This window comes from Orbicella franksi, chromosome 9 (genome assembly GCF_964199315.1).
Source record: "Orbicella franksi chromosome 9, jaOrbFran1.1, whole genome shotgun sequence".
In the NCBI taxonomy this organism is placed as follows: Eukaryota; Metazoa; Cnidaria; class Anthozoa; order Scleractinia; family Merulinidae; genus Orbicella; species Orbicella franksi.
In genome coordinates, this window is record NC_138153.1 from 4,518,185 (window position 1) to 4,537,891 (window position 19,707).

The following is a 19,707-nucleotide window of genomic DNA, read 5'->3' on the forward strand; positions in this document are numbered from 1 at the left end:
TCATTTTATTTGACTATGAACAAAACTATTGCTCTAGAACAGATAGAAAATATATCACTCGTTTGACGTGTTTTATGATATAAAATTAAGAATGATTTCAGTATTTACCGTACCTGTGTGAGACCGACAAGATCGTGTGAATTTAAAATGCAACTCTGAAACGAAACTATTGAGACCGAAGACAAAGATTTATTTGTTACTTATTTGAGCATGACAGTAAAGGTAAATTCTTGTTCAACCCATGTCCCCCTCTTCAACTGTGTTTTTTCCCATTAACAGCGAACAACAGTAAGGCGCACGAAGATGGGGAAAGACGGGGTAATAACCTTTGGCGCCCACCTTGGCACTGGTCAAGCATTTTTAATTTCAATAAATTAGTAAGTTCACCTCCAGTAGTTCTGTTCCAGAGTGTAGCGGCTTCATTTAATGTGAACATCTTCTAAATAAAAGAGTATGACTGTACCAAACATTTCTTATATAGTCATATAAGCCAAACTCAGTTGAACAACAGCGCAAGGCAAGTTGGACTATAATAAACACAGCTGTATAACAATGACAGTATATTACGACTATACTAAAACTTCACAAGGTTATTGAACGTTGCCATTAAAATTAGCTTACGTACGCAGAGTGAATAACTGAAAGAAATGACCAGAAGAACCCACCGAGAAGGGTTACAAAAACCAATCGACAACTGTGATCTTTACCGTTTCAATATTGAAATAATTAGGTGGCCTGATCTGACCATTTTCAATTCTTTGGATGAACATCGAAGAAGCTGAAAATGCAATCCTTTATACTTGAGAACAAAATCTTACATTCTATTATCGATAATTGCTGCTTTATCTTTGACGAAACGTTTACATCACTTTGGCCTTTTAGGTGTAGATATAGAAACTGTTCAGTTTTACTTTTTTTTTTTTGTTTTCCGCTGTTAGACTTTTTCAAAGTCCATTTTTTGTTTACTGCGTTGGTTACTCGGGTTTAGCGACTTCGTTACTTTCTCAACTCGGCCTGAGAGGTTTTGTAGTGGCAAGTCTATTTTGCTGGGTATTCCTAGAATAATGAAGTAACTTGAACCTCTTTGATGGCATCGTGTTTGTCTCTGTCGCCTGCTCCAGGGGATTCCCCAAATCACGCGATCGCCAAGGGAAAATTGTATCAGTTCAATTTCCTTATGCTGCTGTTGATATTGCCCCGAAACAGTCTTCTATAAACTTCCGATGAAACGTCCCTGTTAGTTTCAAGTGAATGTCATTTCCCTTTTCTCTGGAAACACGTAGCGGAATAATACGAGTCCCTTTAAAATCATCCCACATCCGTCCTTTGGGCGCCGTTTTGCAAACTCGATGGCAAGCTAAAATGTTGCTGCATTTCCTCCCTCTGTTTGTTTCATTTCTACGCGTTCACACGTGTATAGCAGGGGCAAATGCAAATTTCAGAAATGTTCACACACGCGTGCTTTACACGAGTGATCAGAGCTTGCGCTTGCGCGCGGAGATGTCCTCTCTCGAGAAAGTGAAATAGACGAATCAGCTAGAATGCCATGCGATCCACTCCTGGGCTGTTGTTGGGGTAACATAAAAATAAATCCGCTAGTTCTCTGACTGACGTCATAGGTGCGAATCGTCTTTGTGCGTCTTGTTTACACTCAAATTAGAAAGGTGAAGGCTTGGGATGGAAAAACGGGATGATCTGACAGACACACAATCCAGTGCAGTGTCTGTCTGGTCGTCCAGCATGATCGCGTCGATTTGACTCATTATTGTGCTGGCGTGACGAATCATTGGCTTGCTCGCTTTTCTTGTTTTCAATCTGCAAGACGTAAAGCCAACAACAGCGTTTCTGAATCGTGACCGTGAGGCCCGTCCACACTGTACTACGCCAAAGGAATTTCAAAACGCCGCTTTATTTCTACGGTTAGGCCTACCGTTAGTCTCCTCCGCAGCCGTTATTAGGGTCGTCACGCAACGCTTCTCCCCCACTAGTGGGAGAGAAGCGTTGCGTGACGACCCTAATAACGGCTGCGAAGGAGACTAGCCTACCGTCCACACTAATCCGTCACGAAAACGAGGCTTTTCGTAAACGATGACATCACGACAATACTGTGATTTCCCTGTCCGAGTTTTACTCAGCCACAAATATAAAATGACCGGTACTTATTGCGCTTTCAAATTCCTCCGGTGTAGTGTGGACTGGGCCTGAGAAATGCGTGTACTTTTGGAAAACCAGTGTCGCTACGAGATTGGTGTGAAACGTTGAACGCATAGCAAAGCTTTGGAAATTTGTAATTGCACTCAGTTCCGTACTCTCACTACCGTCTAATGGTGCCCCCTCTGAGAGGGTCTCAATGGGGCAGTGGCTTTTACGGCTAACGGTTAATTTTTGAGCATTTTTATGCCTAACGGTTAAATTTTTAAATCTTCTCCCGTTACGGTTAACTGAAATTTTAATAATCAGTTACTATTGTCTTACATTACAATATAGCAATTAACTGGAAATATAATTAAAATTGCCATTGGTGTTGAGCATGGCAAAATCATGAAAGAGAATACTATAGGGAACATTCGCGGTTGACAAAAACTTAAAATTTATCTGTCTTCTGAGAAAGTATAAGAAACGTCGAAGTGTCGTCGGCTTTGAGGCCATAATAATTGGCCGGAGGCTCGCTATTATCTCCCGTCCGATAATTACCCAATACAAAGATTGTTAGATAAAGTAGATTCATTTCGGGATTTTGAGAGATAATTAACCTTGCCTACCTGCAGACCAACAGTACTCCAGCCAGAAGTAAAAGTGTTACGGTTCCTACCACGGAACCAATGATAACTTTTGACTGAGCTGGCGTCGAGGAAACTTCCTTTGTCTTTGGGTCAGAATTTTCAGCTGTTGAAATAAATGAAATGAGAAATGAAGGAGGTAACTGAATTAAATTCAGTGCTTAAAGCTCGCAGTTCCATTCAATATATGAGCGCGCTTTCGATATGAGATGACAGATAGCCAACAAAGCGAGTAGCGCCGAGCTGGCTATTGTTTTATTGAAAACGCCCCGAAAATACAGAGAACTAAAATAAAATCAAAAACAAACGCAAAAATATTACGCGTCCTCTTACCATATCTGTAGAGCATGGTATAATCGCTCATATACCATGATGGCTAAGCTAATTGCATTATCCAAGGATCCAGTTTTTAATTATTTAAGATATCCTACATCTCACAACACACGCTTGTTGCTCTTATTTTGTTGCCTCGCCGAGTTCCCTAATTTGTTCTTTGAAATGCAGGATGAATCACTATAGCCGAACTCGTCTTTAACACGTTGGGCTTTAGCCCAATACCTTTAAACAAAGGAGACGTTGAGGGATTGACATAGCAGGGCTTGGAATCGCGAGGTAGAGGGTTTTATTAGCAAAGGTTTACTCTCCGCACCTAAGTATTTGTACACCAGCTGAGTAAATGGGTAAGAAAGCCCAGGAGCTCGACTAAAGGCGCAACTTCACGCGTACGAAACATACCTGTGCAGTTGTATCCATCTCCTGAAAAGCCAGCTTGGCAATGACAGACGAAAGAGTCGCTTAATTCTGTACAAAGAGCGTTCTTGTGGCATAAGAGACAGCTGTTAACAGGTTTACACTCGAGACCATCTCCATGGAAACCCTTGAGACATACACACTTGAATGACCCTAGAGTGTTCACACATGTAGCATTTTCGTCACACGGATAAACATCTAATGCGCATTCATTGATATCAGAACACCCCCAGCCATCTCCTGTGTAGCCTGGTAAACAAATACAGCTGTGCGAACCATTCGAGTTTACGCAGGAAGACTTGATATGGCACTTATCTACCCCGAAGTCACATTCGTTGATGTCGACGCAATCACTTCCATTTAATGTAAAACCTGATTTACAGGTACAGACAAAGGAACCGAATGTGTTTGCGCAAACCGCTTGGCCGTGACAAATTCCAGTTTCTTGGTGACATCCATCGAGTTCTGTACAGCTTGATCCATTTCCGGTTAAACCTGAATTCGGGCCTATCAGGCACTCGTCAACATCTTCACAGCTGGAGCCATTTCCGGTAAAACCTGTTCTACAGGTGCAGTTAAAAGATCCCGGAATGTTTAAGCAACTTGCATTTGAGTGACACCTGTCAAGCTGTAAAGAGCATTCATCGATGTCTGTGCAGTTGTATCCGTTACCATAGTAACCATGTTTACAGCTGCAGTTGTAAGAGCCAGCGGTGTTAAGGCAGAGGGCATGCGTATGGCAGTCGTGTGAGTCTTGCACGCACTCATCTACATCCTGACAAACACTGTTATTAACAACAAAACCCGCTGAACAGTTACATCCATATGACCCAGGCGTGTTGAAGCAATTCGCAGAAGTGTTGCATTTGTGGACGTTCAAGGCACACTCGTCTATATCACTGCAGTCATGCCCGTCACCGCTGAAACCTGCCTTGCAGACGCAAGTATATGGGCTTGACGTGTTGACGCAAGAGGCATTTGAGTGACAAATATTGCATTCATCTGCATCTAAACGGACGCGATAAAAGATAGAAATGGAAATTGTAACCTTTAGCTCTTATTAACCGAGCAGGAGGTCCGTATGGGAGAATCTTGACCGAGGTCCTGACCCGACCGAGGTCAATACTCGCCCACACAGACCGACTAAGCTCGGTTGATAAGATGTTTATTATATGGCAAACAAATCACCCCAAATTGTAACCGGTCTAGATGCCGCTCTAAATGGGAAAATCTAGACCACGGTCATGCAGCATCGATTTCAGCCAATCAAATTCGTGAATTCGGTAGTTCCCAGTCCTTGTGAGACAGCCATATAATAATTAATCTTGTTAGTGCAATCTGCATAGTATATAGGTCAACTGATAGGTCCTTTTAGCACAACCTGAAATCCGGCTATTCCACGAGATTTGAGTTCTGTGAAAAGACGCCAACTGGCAGATAGAATTTTGATAGAGACTTGTAGCGAGACAATTTAAGCAGAAATAAAAAACAAACCGCGGTAATAAACATGACGAAATAACGCATTCTGAAAAAACTCTGTCTAAACACTAAGGGCCTGCTTACAAGAAGAGAGGGTTACCCTAGCAAGCGGGTTACCCTAGCACTCACACATTTCCTATTTTTTCTCTTCGTCGTGTTTGCAAGGCAGCTAGCGTTACCCTGGCAGGCGGGTTAACCTGTTTCCTTGTAAACACTCCTACATCTTCAGAAGTGACGGTTAATAAACTCTACATAAATAATATCATGATGGCATTTGTGTTGCTGGGAAATAAGTATTGCTGTACCCTCTTTTCTTCTTCTTCTTTTTAAGGTAGATCTCTTACAAACCTTTAACGACCCGCTCAGCTAACAAACCTCCTCCTACCCCTGGAATCAATAGACCCACAGGTAGCCTCATTCGAATCTGTTTATTCAAAGTGCGAGCAACACTGAATTAAACTATGAAAAGAAAACGTTTCGGTGATTAAGAAGGATGGTAAATTCTGGGGTTTTCTTCAAGCTCGGAGGTGAAATGAGGAAGACGTATGATGTTCAAAACAAGAAAATTAACTTGTTAACTTCGTGGTCCATGTTACAAATGGCTACACACACAATCAGACGTATCGCAAAGGACTCTGGGTACGAGGGCTGTTCGTTATACTTGTTAACTTCGTGGTCTATGTTACAAATGGCTCCACACACAATCAGACGTATCGCAAAGGACTCTGGGTACGAGGTCTGTTAGTTACACATACCTGTCCTGATGTTTGATAACACGCTACACGTAAGTAATATATTCCAAATAACAAAAAGTGACCATCTAAGACAGCGCATAACTTCAACACAACAAAACTAGGTTGTTGATAAGTGACAATGTCGTTGGGACATGCTTGGAATATCCTGCAGAAATAAACGAAACAAATAACAGCTGATAGGGTGTGAGTTGAGAATAATCTAATGGGGAGTTCAAGTAACCCTGAGGACAACGTCGATTAAAAGATGAATTTATATCTTACCTACGAATCTCGCGGTACCCTGAAGTCATTTACTTTGTTTATTACTGTCAAAACTATCACAAACTAATTCTGGAACACAGCCATAAATTTGAAATAAAAATTCAAAAAATTACCCGCCGTGGTTCACGTTCTCCAGACAACGCAGAATTTGGTCATTTCGCGTTGTTGTTTTGCAGGGGACGGCAAAGAAATGTACCAAGAATTATAACGCACTTGCACAGCCATTGTTCTGCTCATTAAACCTTTGTTTACTGACGTTCCCGTTGCCGTTGTCGTCGTGGTTTTCTTAAACTCCCTAATATTAATTGATTTAAAGACGCTGTAACAAAGCAATTGGCCATTTTACAGTTGTCTGCTTAGGGCCTCTTCAAATGAGCCCGGTAACCGGGCTGGCTCGGTTACCGGGACGAATTTTGTTGTCTGTTCATATGGGAAATTTCAGCCCGGTCGACCGGGATGAAATTCAAAAAACAAGACCAAACTGGTGCGACATAAAGTTGAATCGTTCACGGCTATCGTAGCTTTGTTGACTCTTGTAATTTTACTAATAAAGCCAATTCGCATACTTCTGAAGTGAAACGCATACAAGGCAAAAATAATGCCATTTTGGCCGCTGTGTTGCGAAAGCGAAGTTATTTTGTCAAAAAAGTTTCGTCCCGGTCACCCGGGGTAGAAAATTTTCATCCCGGTCGGTGAGATCTCGGTCGCAAAAACCGAGTTCTCAGTAACCGGGCCAGCTCGGCTTCTCATATGAACACATCGAAATTTTTGCGAAGAAAAGAGTGGCCAGGCGAGATCTCGGAAACCGAGCCAGTCCGGCTGACCGGGTTCATATGAAGAGGCCCTTGGTGACCTAGCAAGGCAGGAGATGATCTGCGCACACAACTGTAAAATAGGCTTTTTACAAAACTGCAGAAATTCTCGCGTGCTCGATGTCCAATTTTCATTGTAAATATAAGCGGACATAATATGATTTCTGCCTTTTCGTTATTGTAAAAAAAAAAAACAAAAACAAAAACAAAAAAAACAAAACAAAACAAAACGAACAAATCGACGTCAGTTTTTCACGCGTGATGAATTTCGTCATGACATAGTGAACGTAGTCTGCGGATTCAAACCCACAGCTACTTTAACAATGTGACAACGAAATTTCTGATCAATAACAGGACAGACGGATGAAAAACTGACGTCAATTCGTTAAATTGAACAATGAGTCATGAAAGGCTTCAATGCTACAATTCTGTACTTGTAAAAGATTTAAAACCCACTATGTCGAACTAGTAGGTACGTACTTGATCGAAAAATTGTAGAGTGTAGTTGTTCACTTGAAAGTAGTAATAAAGGTAATTTACAATTATCGTGAATATTGATTTCGGTTTTGAAAAATTTTTAGTTTTTACAAATTATACGCTGTGAAACTTGAACAGTTTAATTGATCAGATATTTTAGACCTTGATTGATTATCATACGGAAGTGCCATGGGAGCTGCAATATCATGTTACGACAACCAGTGAGAGTAAGGTTCTCTAAAGTTGCTCTAAGTCGAAAGAAGTTTTGAATATTATAGAGCCTTTTCCTTTTTTCTCTCGAGTCACTCCACGAAGGCTATTCGCGCTTCCCACACTCCGAGCATCTTCCTGATCGACAATCTGAAGTCACAACTTATGGACTTAAGACTGTTTAAAACAAAACATGCCTACAGCTATCAACAACTTTAAAGTAGAAATAGATGACAGTTCAAGCGATCTGTCAGTCAATTTTCTCCTGCGCATCCTGTTAATGATAACATCGTATGGGGTCATGAGCCTTGGCATTAGATTTTAAAATTTCTCTTCCACACTTCTCCCTTCCCACCTCCACTGTTAATGTGATCACATTACACCTCTGTCCCACAGTTTGCCCATGAATTTGCATGCATGATCAGCGTGTTTACAGCAACGAATGTAAGGTTCCTCGTCACGTTTTACCGAGATGTAATCGTCCGTGGATGGATTCTGCATGACCTGTGATCAGGCGTTCTTATTTTATGAAATAAAGAACGCTTGATGCAACTATTGGATGACTAACCTGTCAAGAGTCCAGACAAGACTTTCAAGTCCTAGCATCAAATCCACTTTTTAAAAGGGGTTTGCGCGAATAAAATTGCGTTACTATCGAGATAATCTTCTGGTCAATTCTAATATTCACCCTTACAAGTTCTGACATCGATGACTCGTCTAAAGATTGTATATAGGTAGTCACTTCTGTCACACAACGCTTCGCTCTCGCGGGAGAGTTGGGTGACAGAGAGAGGAACAGAACTGGACTAATTATTAAACGTGCGTACTAATGTATGTAATAAGAACGCCTGATCGTTAAGAATGCCTGATAGTAGATTAGTGTGTTAGAAGAATCCTGGTGCACGCTTTCATGACAAATTCTTTTGCCATTTTCCTTCCACCCCTTCTTCAACCCCGCAGCTCTTCTCCTTCCCCTACTAGAAAAATTCTCGATCTGCACGACATTCTTCTCAATCACCTTATCTCCGTTCCCCCAGGAAATCACACGATCGCAAGTAAAGGGCATCAAAGTTTGTAAAGCGGTTTACTTTGAGGTACGTACCGGGAGTACGTGTAGAAATACCTCGAGATCGTCTAAACTGATCTAAGGTCAAAATTATCATCGTGTGTGCTTTGGTCGTCCTCTTTTCCTTTTTTTTTTTTTTCGGAGTCTTAAGATTTTCGGCAGAGGCGTCTGCGACACACACAAACATACAGTACTTCATTTGTGGTTATCAAAGAAACTGTTACATGCCGCTCTCAGCACTCTACGCGCTATCGTTCTGAAATTTCATTGCGTATGATCTTACTGTCTACGGTGGAAATATAAAGTGTGAGTGAATTATCTTTGCATAACGACTGATAGTTTGATCAGACGCGGCTTGCCTGGCGAGGGAACCTAAGAAGCTCTAGGAGTGAGACCGTAAGATGACGCAAATTGACATGACTGAGCAGAACAAAACAAAAGCGTCGCTATACAGTCAATGTTATTAGAACAAATGCAAACCCTGCGAGATCCAATTCGGCAAGGATATCAAAACTTACCCAACACTGGATCAGTAGATATCTCTTCGCTCGTCCATTTCAAAGCAGCACAATACAGAGGGTTATCTGCTTTGCGCTTTGGCGTACGTGATGTTAATTTTAGATCCATTCGATCCTAAATTTGAAAGGTGATACTGACAAGGTAAACTTTTGAACCCTGTTATTTCGTAATAGTTCTCATTACGAGCTCATCACAAGTCATTTTGCGAAATTTAGATAACAGTTACTGCGATAAGAAGAACACAAAGACGTCGCCGTGAACCTATCACGGGAACAGCAGAAATAATCAGAAACTGAATATTAACAGAAATAGTAGGGGCGGATCCAGGATTTTTCTTAGGACGGGGTGCGCCACTAAGGAATGGCGTTACTGACTGGTGAGGTAAGCAAATTTTAAAAGCAAACACAAAGAAGGTTTCATCTCGGGGGGGGTGCGCACCCCCTACACCCTCCCCCTAGATCTGCCCCAGAATAATAAAGTGATACAATCCCGGGGAGAATCCCATACGAAAAGCTCGGGGGCGCTCGTCGTCTCGCTTAGTGGTATAAATCACGGATTCTGGTCTCACTTACGGTGTTCGTGACGAAACACCACTATTTTTACGGACCTTTTAGCTGCCAAAGTAGGGTGCACTCGAAGAGAAAACAACTAAAAAACTCTCTTATTTCCGATTTTAGGCTCGATTTCCGCCGGTCTCTCAAGACTAGCCCGGGCTCCTTCCCAGAACAGCGGCTGGTAATCAAGCCCATTCCTAAGTGGTATATTTTAGGGGTCAAATAAAGCTCGACCCATGCCCGGATTGGTCTCCTTTAGGGGTTCAATTCAAATTTTCCGAAGAGCATCCCCGACCTTTTCCTATGGGAGTTCCTCCGGGATACAATACCACTCATCGTTCATGCAAATGACAGGTATAGCCGGGAATCGGGAGCTCGGAGCGCGACTCCTCTAGAGCTTGGAAGAGGTTTGGCCGACACGAAAAGTTTGTGATGAAGACTTTAAATGGGCGGCCGTTGCTACCGAGCGAAGCAAATATACAATGTAAACGGTTCAGAATAAGTAGAAATGGCCTACTTATCCATTATAAGTCGGCACTGGCTCAGTGCCACAGGGTGTATTTGTATTTCTGTATTTTTTATTTCTCCACTTGACTATAGTTGACTTGACGACGACATGAATATTGTTAACAAAACAAGTGCAGTGAAAAAGAATAGGAAAGGGCAATATAAGTAAACTTATTATATGCCCTTTAATTAATACATTTATTTTAGGATAAAAGAAAACTAGTATACGAGAGGAAAAAGTAAACACACAGTTAATACATATATAATGTTGAAATTATTAATACTGAGCAAAATAAAACTGATGAAGTGAGTTTTTAAATAGTTTTCCTCTGTCTATTATGTACAAACAAAGGAATGTCATTTCAATCATAGCATCCAATAAAAGTTAGGCGAACCTTTCTTATATTTTTCTTCCAAGGGATTTTGGAATCAGGTGTTGTAAAGGACGCACTTCGAGTAGCGTAATTATGTTGCTCAAAGACTAGAGACAGGATGAGATCTAACCATGCGACGTGCATCTATGAAGCGCCAGAACTAGAATTATAAAATCAGTTGATGAAAAACATCTCTTTGCAGATGATAGAAAGGTGGGGAGAAATTTGCATACTTTTCTGTGACGTAGTTTTGCGTCATGTTTCTATTTTCGGCTGGTCAGCAAAGATGTCAAGTGTCATAAACGATGGGTGTGCAAGCGAGTCGACCGTATGCCTTGAAAGTTTCGCCCTGAGCAGGACTGCAGGAAAGCCAGGTTCTTTGGTGATTCAGGTAACCAGCCCGTTGCTGTTTATGTGTTGAGGGTGACTTCTATGCAAATCAGGCTTCATTAAGTTCATTAGATTCGCCAGTCCGTTAAATTAGTAGTTCTAGAAGGGGCAATCACTTAACGCAATGAAGTTCCATGAAATATTAATTGATGTCTCGAGTTCAATTCACTGATAATTAGTTGGGTTAAATATTTTCTTAACGGGTCGTATACATAATGGTGTCTAAAGGATCAACAGTTATTCATGGTAACTCATGTGATGTCTACGTGCATTTAGGCAATGACGTTTGTGCTAAACACTAAGTTTATAATTGCCGATAATATGATTTCCATTTCTATAGGCGTCTCACTTAATAGCCAGCTGATTCAACTGATATGAGATGTATATTTACGACTTGCTGATCTTTGTGGGTTGTTTGGTAAGTTGATTTATACTAGTAATAGTAATTGGACCGAGTGGAGTGCAATTCAGGAATTAATCGGGCGAGTAATTTCAAAATCGGACGAGCGCGAAGCGCACGGCCGATTTGAAATTACGAGCACGATTACTCCTTGAATTGGACGATACGAGGTCCCAATTACTAATTAATCGTATCTATAACACATTTCGGAACTAAAATGTCTTTTGAGAACTTCTTTCCAAGGAAAACGTTTGTAGCGCTTTTCATAAACTTTGAAAACTGTAGGATACAGTGCAGAGGAAGCCATTAAAAGCGTGCGTTGATTGACGTGCGAATCACGTGGGTGTCCAGTTACAAAAAGTTCAAATCAGATACCTGTAACTGGACACCCAGGTGATTGCGCGCCGATTATGCAACACAAGTAGAGACCCTGAGAACCAATCAGGATGAAGAATTTTGTTATAGATACAATTAAAAACAATATTTGTGTTGCATATTTCACGAATTAGTGATTTCATTGTAATCTTTTACGTAAGTCTATATAAAACTTGTGATTGTCTTCCTTTTTATCGCTTTACTGGATGATTGATACTCGGAATTCGGACCAGTGGCAGGCTTTATCGTCAAGACTATTCACTTAGTGTCTATGTACATTACATTGTATGATATTTCATGCAAGCTAAGTTTCTGTAGCTCAATTCAAGAGTACATGAATTAATGACCTTTTAAATGTGTAAACGGTTTTATTAATTGAAATGATCGTGGGGTGTTTTGAATTCTGATTATTCCGTTCCTTGTGTATATATACTGGGTTTTATGGCAGCAAATTAATGTCGTCCATGCATTACCCTGCCAAAAGGGTTTGAATGATTACAGAATTCCGTAGGCATAGAGGGGTGAACAATTTGGACTTCTGAGGGCAATGGGGGTGATTTCTGAAGGCAAGTGGGGACTGGCCACCCATGATCATTTGGGTGCATAGATGCTGGAATTGCCATTTTTGCCAGTGAAAAAGGTGGGTTGGGTCCACTTAAACCTACTAGTTCTGTCACCATCACAAACTTGGGAGGCAAGTTCATACATCAGATAGTGCAATTACCTTACTGCACAGTGTGAATGATACTTGTACCTTTAAATTTAAATTCAATGAGAATGCTTTGATTTTCCTAGTTTAACCTTGAAAGTTAATGTAACGGTGACCTTAATGAACAAGGTACACTGTTGTCATAAGATGGAGTTCAACTGTATTGTACAAGTTATTTTAATAGGCATATATACATGTAATGTTGTCTTTTTGTTTGTCTACTAGGTATTATATGTACAATGCAAAACAATCTGCAAGAAAGACCAGTACACTGTTCTCAATTCAGATGGCAGTTTTAAGAGATGTTTAAATTGCCTAACCTGTCATCCTGGTCGTGGATTGGATCCGCCTTGTGGCAGCCATATTCAAGATCCACCTAACCCTGATTGTGTAGCCTGTCCTGCAGGAAAATTCTCTGACGAACTGGACTCAGCTCCTTGTCATAGCTGTCAGAAGTGTGTAGCGTATGAAATCATAACTGCACCTTGCACCAATAAATCGAACAGGATTTGCAGTGGAACTTGTGAGGCAGGATACTTCTATTCCAAGAAAGATTCTACTCATAGCTGTCAAAAATGTTCTTACTGTTGCTTTGATGGCAAAGATGAGGAGATATCAGAATGTGCAAACCAAGGCTTGAAGGCTTCCAAGCAGTATTGTCGCCCGAGGCCAGACAAGGATTGTAGTCCTGGTTCATCAGTGATCTCACCTACCATTCATACAACTGGAACTGAGGCTTCAAGAAATGGCAGTTCTATTTCTGGAGGTGTGATTGGAGGCGTGATTGGCGGCGTGGGTTTTATATTTGTGGTAGTGATTACATTATGTTTATGGTGGTTACACCGAAAGAAGACAAGGGGAGTGCCAGGTGAGGAAGGGAATACATGTAAGTCCCATGTTGTATGTGTTAATGTGACTTATTGTAGGGAGAACATGAGGAAGAAAGAGATATGTGGAGGAGCAAAACGTACCAAACAAGAAAATTTTTATTTGCTTTTACGATGTAACTGGTTTGTACTAGCTGACATTTTGCTTCCAAATGGCAATGAGCCGAACTTAAATCTGCCAACTTTGCTCGTCCTCTTTACTTTTTTTCCTGATCAGGATTTTGGCACTTCCAAGAGACAAAAATAGAAGAGTTTGCAACTGTTTTACCACAAAATGTAATAGACCTAGATGCCAGTCTAGATGGGAAAATCTAGACCGCAGTAAATATTGATGTCAGCCAATCACATTCACAAATTCAGTAGTTCCCAGTCCTTGTGAGACACAGCCATATAATAAATGTTAAATATTGCCATACAATTTGCCAACCAATTTGACTAACTATAGACGAATCAAAACCGACCATGAATGACTGATGACAAACTTTACATGTGTCTTACAGCCAATACCATCATGGCTAAACTGACCAATCACATTTCACAGACCATACTGATAACATCATCGACTGACAAATGCAGTGTTTCAGCCAGAAAATTTTTCTTGAGGGCCAAAGTGGCCCCTGAAGACCTTTTATAGGGGCCAATTCTTTAGGAAAGGGGCCAATAAATTAAAAGCTACAGAAGGAAAAATGCGTCAGGGTACCAAGGAAAATAAAGCAGTTTATTTGGATCAGGGATTAAAAAATTAATTTAATAGTTAGTGCTTTTTGAAGTGTTTCTACTCAATAAATTTCTTTTGAATCAGATACTAGTATGATCCGTGTATTACAAGAGAACAGTCCTTAGGCATACATGACATAGTCAATGATCAAGGGTTTGCAATGCATTATAGTGCGATTTCAAACTTGGAAGTTTTCCAATGTGAGAGAATCAATACAGCAGAGCAAAACGATGGATTGACTTCTTTTCTTATGTTGAATGTTTTAGAAGCAACGATCTTTCAATATGATTGTCTAGAAGGACAATGTGTGACAAAATAACCAGATTGATTGTCAACACAGAGAAATGTAGTCACCATTATGGTGACTAAACCAGAATTTTTGCCAAATTTTGGTCACTAAGGATGAAATATTAGTTACATTGGTGACCGTATCGGTCACAATTTCGAGCCCTGGGATGGCTTTTAAAATACTACGCCTGGTTAAGCCTGTAGTCTTGTAAAAGGAAAGGGCCAAATTGGCCCTTTCTTCGTTTTTCTGGGGGCCATCTCTGGTTGCCACGCGGGCTTCCCGCAATGGCGCGCTCTGATGGAAACACTGCAAACGCCATTCACTTTACTCTGAAGATGACTTTCGCTCAGGTTGTCGAAATGCCAGTCACCAACAACAGTTCTCTTCAGAACCTCCCTCACAAAGACGATCACATTAAACGAACTACTGATACTCCTGGGTTCAAACCATTTACTATACTAATTTTTAGACGACAAACAAGGGTCAATACCATAGATAGTTAGTTATAGAGGGTTAAAATAATGTAAGTCATTACAGATCTACATGTAGAACGCTATTTAGTATTTAGTTTGCGGTCAGTATAAAACACAGACGGTGGACTATGGTCTGGAGTGTTTCAGCCAGAAAATCTTACTTGAGGGCCAAAGTAGCCCCTGAAGACCTTTTTTAGGGGCCAAATTTTTAGGAAAGGGGCCAATAAATTACAAGAGAACAATCCTTAGGCATACATGACATAGGCAATGATCAAGGGTTTGCAATGCATTATAGGGTGATTTAAAACTTAGAAGTTTTCTGATGTGAAAGAATCAGTACAGCAAAGCAAAAGGATGGATTGACTTCTTTTCTTATGCTGAATGTTTTAGAAGCAAAGATCTTTCAATATGATTTTCTAGAAGGACATAATGTGTGAGAAAATAACTGTTATTGATCATCAACACAGAGAAATGCAGTCGCCATGACAACTAAACCAGAATTTTTGCCAAATTTTGGTTGCCAAGGATGAAATGTTAGTTGCATTGGTGACCATATCTGTCGCAATTTCGAGCACTGGGATGGCTTTTAAAATACATGTACTATGCCTGAGTCAAGCTTGCAGTCTTGTATAAGAAAAGGGCCATCTCTGATTGCAACATGGGATTCCAGCAATGGCGTGCTCTTGGGGAAACACTGGTCTGAGTATAAAACACAGACTGAGGTATAAAACGCAGACTAAGCATTATGGACAGGTATAAAACATGGACTCAGGTATAAAACACGGACTGCAGACTAAATGTGGCCTACTGACTGCGGACTGGGCATAAAACACGGACAAAGGTACAAAATGCTGATTTTCCTGCCAAGTGGCCACAGTGCATGAAGGGAATGGTATTTTCGCACCATAAATGTCACTTGGTAAAACTGCAATCGTGCTATCACCCCAAGATGGCCGGCATTGGAGGTAAGGACTGCGATTGTTGTACATATATTATATTAATTCTTCTTTTCTAGGAGCAATCAGTAATTTTCAACTCCAGGTAGTGAGAAATAAAACAAAATAAAGGCAATTATATCAAACATATGGAGTTGAAAATTGTCGATTAACTGCTTCCCCATGAAGATAACAACAGCCAGTAGGGCACTATACTCTACTATACTATCATAATTTTGCTATCTTGGGAATCGAAACCCTGCTAGAAAAGAAGAATTAATATGTGAAACAATCGCAAAGGAAAATCAGCATTTTGTACCTTTGTTCGTGTTTTATACCCAGTCTGTGGTCATTAGGCTGCGTTTAGTCTACAGTCTGCATTTTATACCTCAGGGTCCTATTTTATACTCAGTCCGTAATGCTTAGTTGGCATTTTATACCTCAGCTCGTGGTAAGGTTCCTCTTAAGTGACAAAGCAGCCAAGACTCACAAAACAGTGGTAAGAATCTGCTAGTTTTTAAGCTACATGTGAATAATAAATTAATTAAAACATTTTCATTGTTAACTTTGGGAGACCCAGCAACCTAAAAATTTATGGTTAGGGTCTTGGAATTGTACTCCAGATTGTGCACTGGTCCAGGTCTGTGCACTGCAGCAAGTGTGTTCTTGTCAACTCCCATGCCTGCATTTTCAATTGAAAATAATATTTCAATTATATGCCTACTCACATCCATGGATCATTATCTCTTGTTTACCTTAGCTGAGAAACTTGACCTATTGCAGCCTTAACAGGCACATTTTCAAAAGATAATTTCATGAGACCTTAAACCAATGCAAGGAAAGTAAAGATCCTCAATTCTTAAATTTTCAGTCAAAAGAAATGTACCAGTAACATAATTGTACATCCTGAGACTGCATAGCCTGTAAACAGGCTCTCTAGTCGAGGATGGGGCAAAGAGAAGGTGGGAAAAAAGAGAGGAGGGGAGAGAGAGGAGAAAGCCTGTAGCAGAGTATTGAAGCCACCGTTCAGCCCCTTTGTAATTAACGTGTCATTAATCTGTCAGCAGCATGTCATAATCTCCATGTGGATGCATTGGAATGTAAATAGACTGTACAAGAAAAGTACAGTTCAAGGGGAAATATGCAGTTCTCCCAAGCTTTTTGTAAATGGAGTGAAATGGAGCAGGTCAAACCCCCATTGTCTGTTTTTGTATATAATTATGTAAAAAGTCTTTCACTTGTCAAACTAAAAGAGCAAGTCCATATGTGTCCCATGGTGGGACAAGGACTGATGATGCTAAAAGAGTAAACATGTTACCAGTGTTTGGCATGTCCGAAAACAAGAAGCTACTTGAGCTACTAGACAACATTGTTGTGGCTCATATGCTAGAAAAGCTGGGATTTCATGCAAGAAGATTTCTACAATTGTTAGGCTTGATATGTCCAGCAAATGTACAAATGCCACAAATGGTAGGAGTCGTTGAAGCCTGTCGACTCCATTTTACACTAAACGTTTCCCAAATCCAGTGGGAAGAATTCCGAAAACATCCATTTTCTCTGGCACAGATGGCAAGCAACGTTTTTGTCCTACTTTCAGCTGTGTAAAATGAATGAAATCCCTTAGAATATCGCTCCTCTTTCAAACAGATCATCTGTTTACCGCTCACTGCCAGAAGATGCCTTGCGAGACATGCAAATTTTTACTGGATGGGGTTGGCAAAAGGGATATCATGCATTCAAACCCGTCAACAATCAGTGATTTGACCAATTTTAGGTTGCACTAGATAAACTAGTGCATAGCGAGTGCCTTAATGGAACGGCAGCATACAACCTTTGTCTACAGGCTCCGATGCCACAACCCCCACCCCAATCTCCCCTCGGCCACTTCACTCTCAGCCAGTTCCTTTATGGCCTCTCCAGCTGGAGCCTGTTCATAGGCTAAAGGAACTTCAGGGATCTGGGAATGTTCAAGACATCTTCACAAATCTTTGGAATGTGATCTTTGGATTGCTTCAGGGTCTTTAATGTGAATCCTGGCACTCCCAGGTAAAAATTGAAATCTGTGGGTCTGAAAAGTTGTCTGACAGGTGCACTGTATATTTCATGTACCTGCACTAGTACTGGGCAGGACACTTTTTCTCTGCATGCTTCATATAGGTGCTTCTCAATTCATGGTAAGGGTCATCACCTGAGCTTGGTTTCTAGACATAAGATGATACCAGTACTGATGATACAGTACTTTCTGCATGCACATGATTGTATAATTATACCAATGACAACTTATTACTATTAATAATTATAACTCATGTGGACACATTATGCTAGATGTCACACACCTGCAGTTTGAAAATGTCGTTCAGGTGCAAACAGGACAATTTCACACGCATGACTCACAATTCTGGACTACATTATTTTACTTGTTGCATAATCATTAAATAAATGTGAAAATTGGATTCAATTTCCCCCCAAAATAGTCCTGACCGGTGAACACTACTAAATGTCACGTTTTAGTCCTAAAGCTAGACTGAAGAATATGGTACCATGATTGATTTGGCACTTCAATTCACACCACTTATTAATACTTTTGGCAACCCTTAAAAATCAGTGAAACATCTTCAGGAATCTTCACCAATGTTCATTGAAGTCACTGGAAGTTTTTCAGTATTATATGTTCAGAGGTCGTTGGATTTTTTGTTACAGAAATTTAGGTAAAATGAAAATCACATCATTATGCAGTTGACTAGTAGGAAAAGTTGTCAGGTATATACAAAAGTCATGTATTCTGCAACTGCATTGTAGAGTTGTGTAGAAATCTCAAACCCTTGTTCAAGGACATTAATATTATATGAACATGGTGACTTCTTTATCTAACCACTAATAAAGCCAATTAATTCATCAGGTGATGGAAAGACTGGATTAAAGAAGCGCAGAACCTCATTAATATCAATAAAAGCGGAGGAGCTGGCCATGGCGATGCGTAAATTGTCTGACAGAAGCAATCCTCTTATAGAAGAGGTGTGGTAGAAATTAACTCTCAGTTTTCTCAATTACTAATTAAATTAACATATACATGCATTAAAATATTGTGTATAGCTTACAATTTAGTTGAAATGGAGTTTTCATCAATTTACATGCAGTAATAATTAACAATTAGATCCGTAGCCCACAAGGGCTATTGACCCGTGGCCCTTGAGGGCGAAGGGTCTAATTGTTTGAGTATCACCCAACTAGTCGGACAGAAAAGGCAATAATAAAGTTAGCAAATGCAAGTTGAAGAAATATTTGTTTGGGAATAAAACGAAAGAAAGTGTCACGCTCGATTGCGCCAATTTCGCTACTCGAGGACTATGACTAATAGTCCTCTACTAGCGTAGCCAATTAAAATGCAGGATTTGCATTAGTCCACTAGTTGAGTGATACTAACATTGATTAGTATCAACGAACTAGTGCAAATGCTGCATTTTAATTGGCTAGGCTACTAGCTAGTTTAGAGGACTATTAGTGATAGTCCTCGAGCAGCGAAATTGGTGCAATTGAGCGTGATGCTTTCTTTCATTTTAATCCCAAATAAATATTTCTTCAACTTGCATTTGCTAACTTTATTATTGCCTTTTCTGTCTGACTAGTTGGGTGATACTAAAACTTCGCCTCATGGGCTATTGATCCGTATAACCCTTGCGGGCTCAATCAGGGTTTAATTGTTAAATATTTAATCAGTATTCATGAGGCGTGGTTTGCACTTAATCTATTTTAGCAAGCTAGTAAATCTTTAAAACTTTACTATGAATTGTATTAGCTAAAAGATGATTTCTGCAGAACGTTCGAGCAATAAATGGCAAAAACTAAGTTACCAAAAAAATAACCTCATGGCACAGTAATATTTTGAATACGGTTAAGAAGAAGAACTCATTGAGACTTTAATTTAGCTCTCAAGCTGACCCCGTGAGGGAAAATTGAAGTTGAAGTTATCCATAAATCAATTAAAAC

At 40.3% G+C, this 19,707-nt stretch overlaps 2 protein-coding genes across 7 annotated transcripts in view; one reads left to right on the plus strand and one right to left on the minus strand.

Moving 5' to 3' along the window:
* The window catches only part of LOC145496830 (uncharacterized), a 23,028-nt gene continuing 3,321 nt past the window's right edge, over window positions 1–19,707 (minus strand). Inside the window, exons 1-5 of one of the 2 annotated variants that reach the window (XM_081476584.1) lie at window positions 9,109–10,229; window positions 5,765–5,909; window positions 3,516–4,538; window positions 2,763–2,886; window positions 1–1,815 (exon numbers count right to left, since the gene is read on the minus strand). In XM_081476584.1, coding sequence (XP_081332710.1) covers window positions 1,614–1,815; window positions 2,763–2,886; window positions 3,516–4,538; window positions 5,765–5,843 — 1,428 coding nt within the window. In that variant the 5' untranslated portion in view covers window positions 5,844–5,909; window positions 9,109–10,229 and the 3' untranslated portion in view covers window positions 1–1,613. Of the gene's footprint in view, window positions 1,816–2,762; window positions 2,887–3,515; window positions 4,539–5,764; window positions 5,910–9,108; window positions 10,230–19,707 lie in introns of those variants that run through there. The other variant, XM_081476585.1, reaches the window with a different exon arrangement.
* Window positions 10,619–19,707, plus strand: part of LOC145496829 (uncharacterized) — a 22,737-nt gene continuing 13,648 nt past the window's right edge. For 3 of the 5 annotated variants that reach the window (XM_081476579.1, XM_081476582.1, XM_081476583.1), the window contains exons 1-4: window positions 10,619–10,935; window positions 11,275–11,352; window positions 12,644–13,304; window positions 18,620–18,735. In XM_081476579.1, coding sequence (XP_081332705.1) covers window positions 11,314–11,352; window positions 12,644–13,304; window positions 18,620–18,735 — 816 coding nt within the window. In that variant the 5' untranslated portion in view covers window positions 10,619–10,935; window positions 11,275–11,313. Of the gene's footprint in view, window positions 11,353–12,643; window positions 13,305–18,619; window positions 18,736–19,707 lie in introns of all 5 variants that reach the window. The other 2 variants (XM_081476581.1, XM_081476580.1) reach the window with 2 other exon arrangements.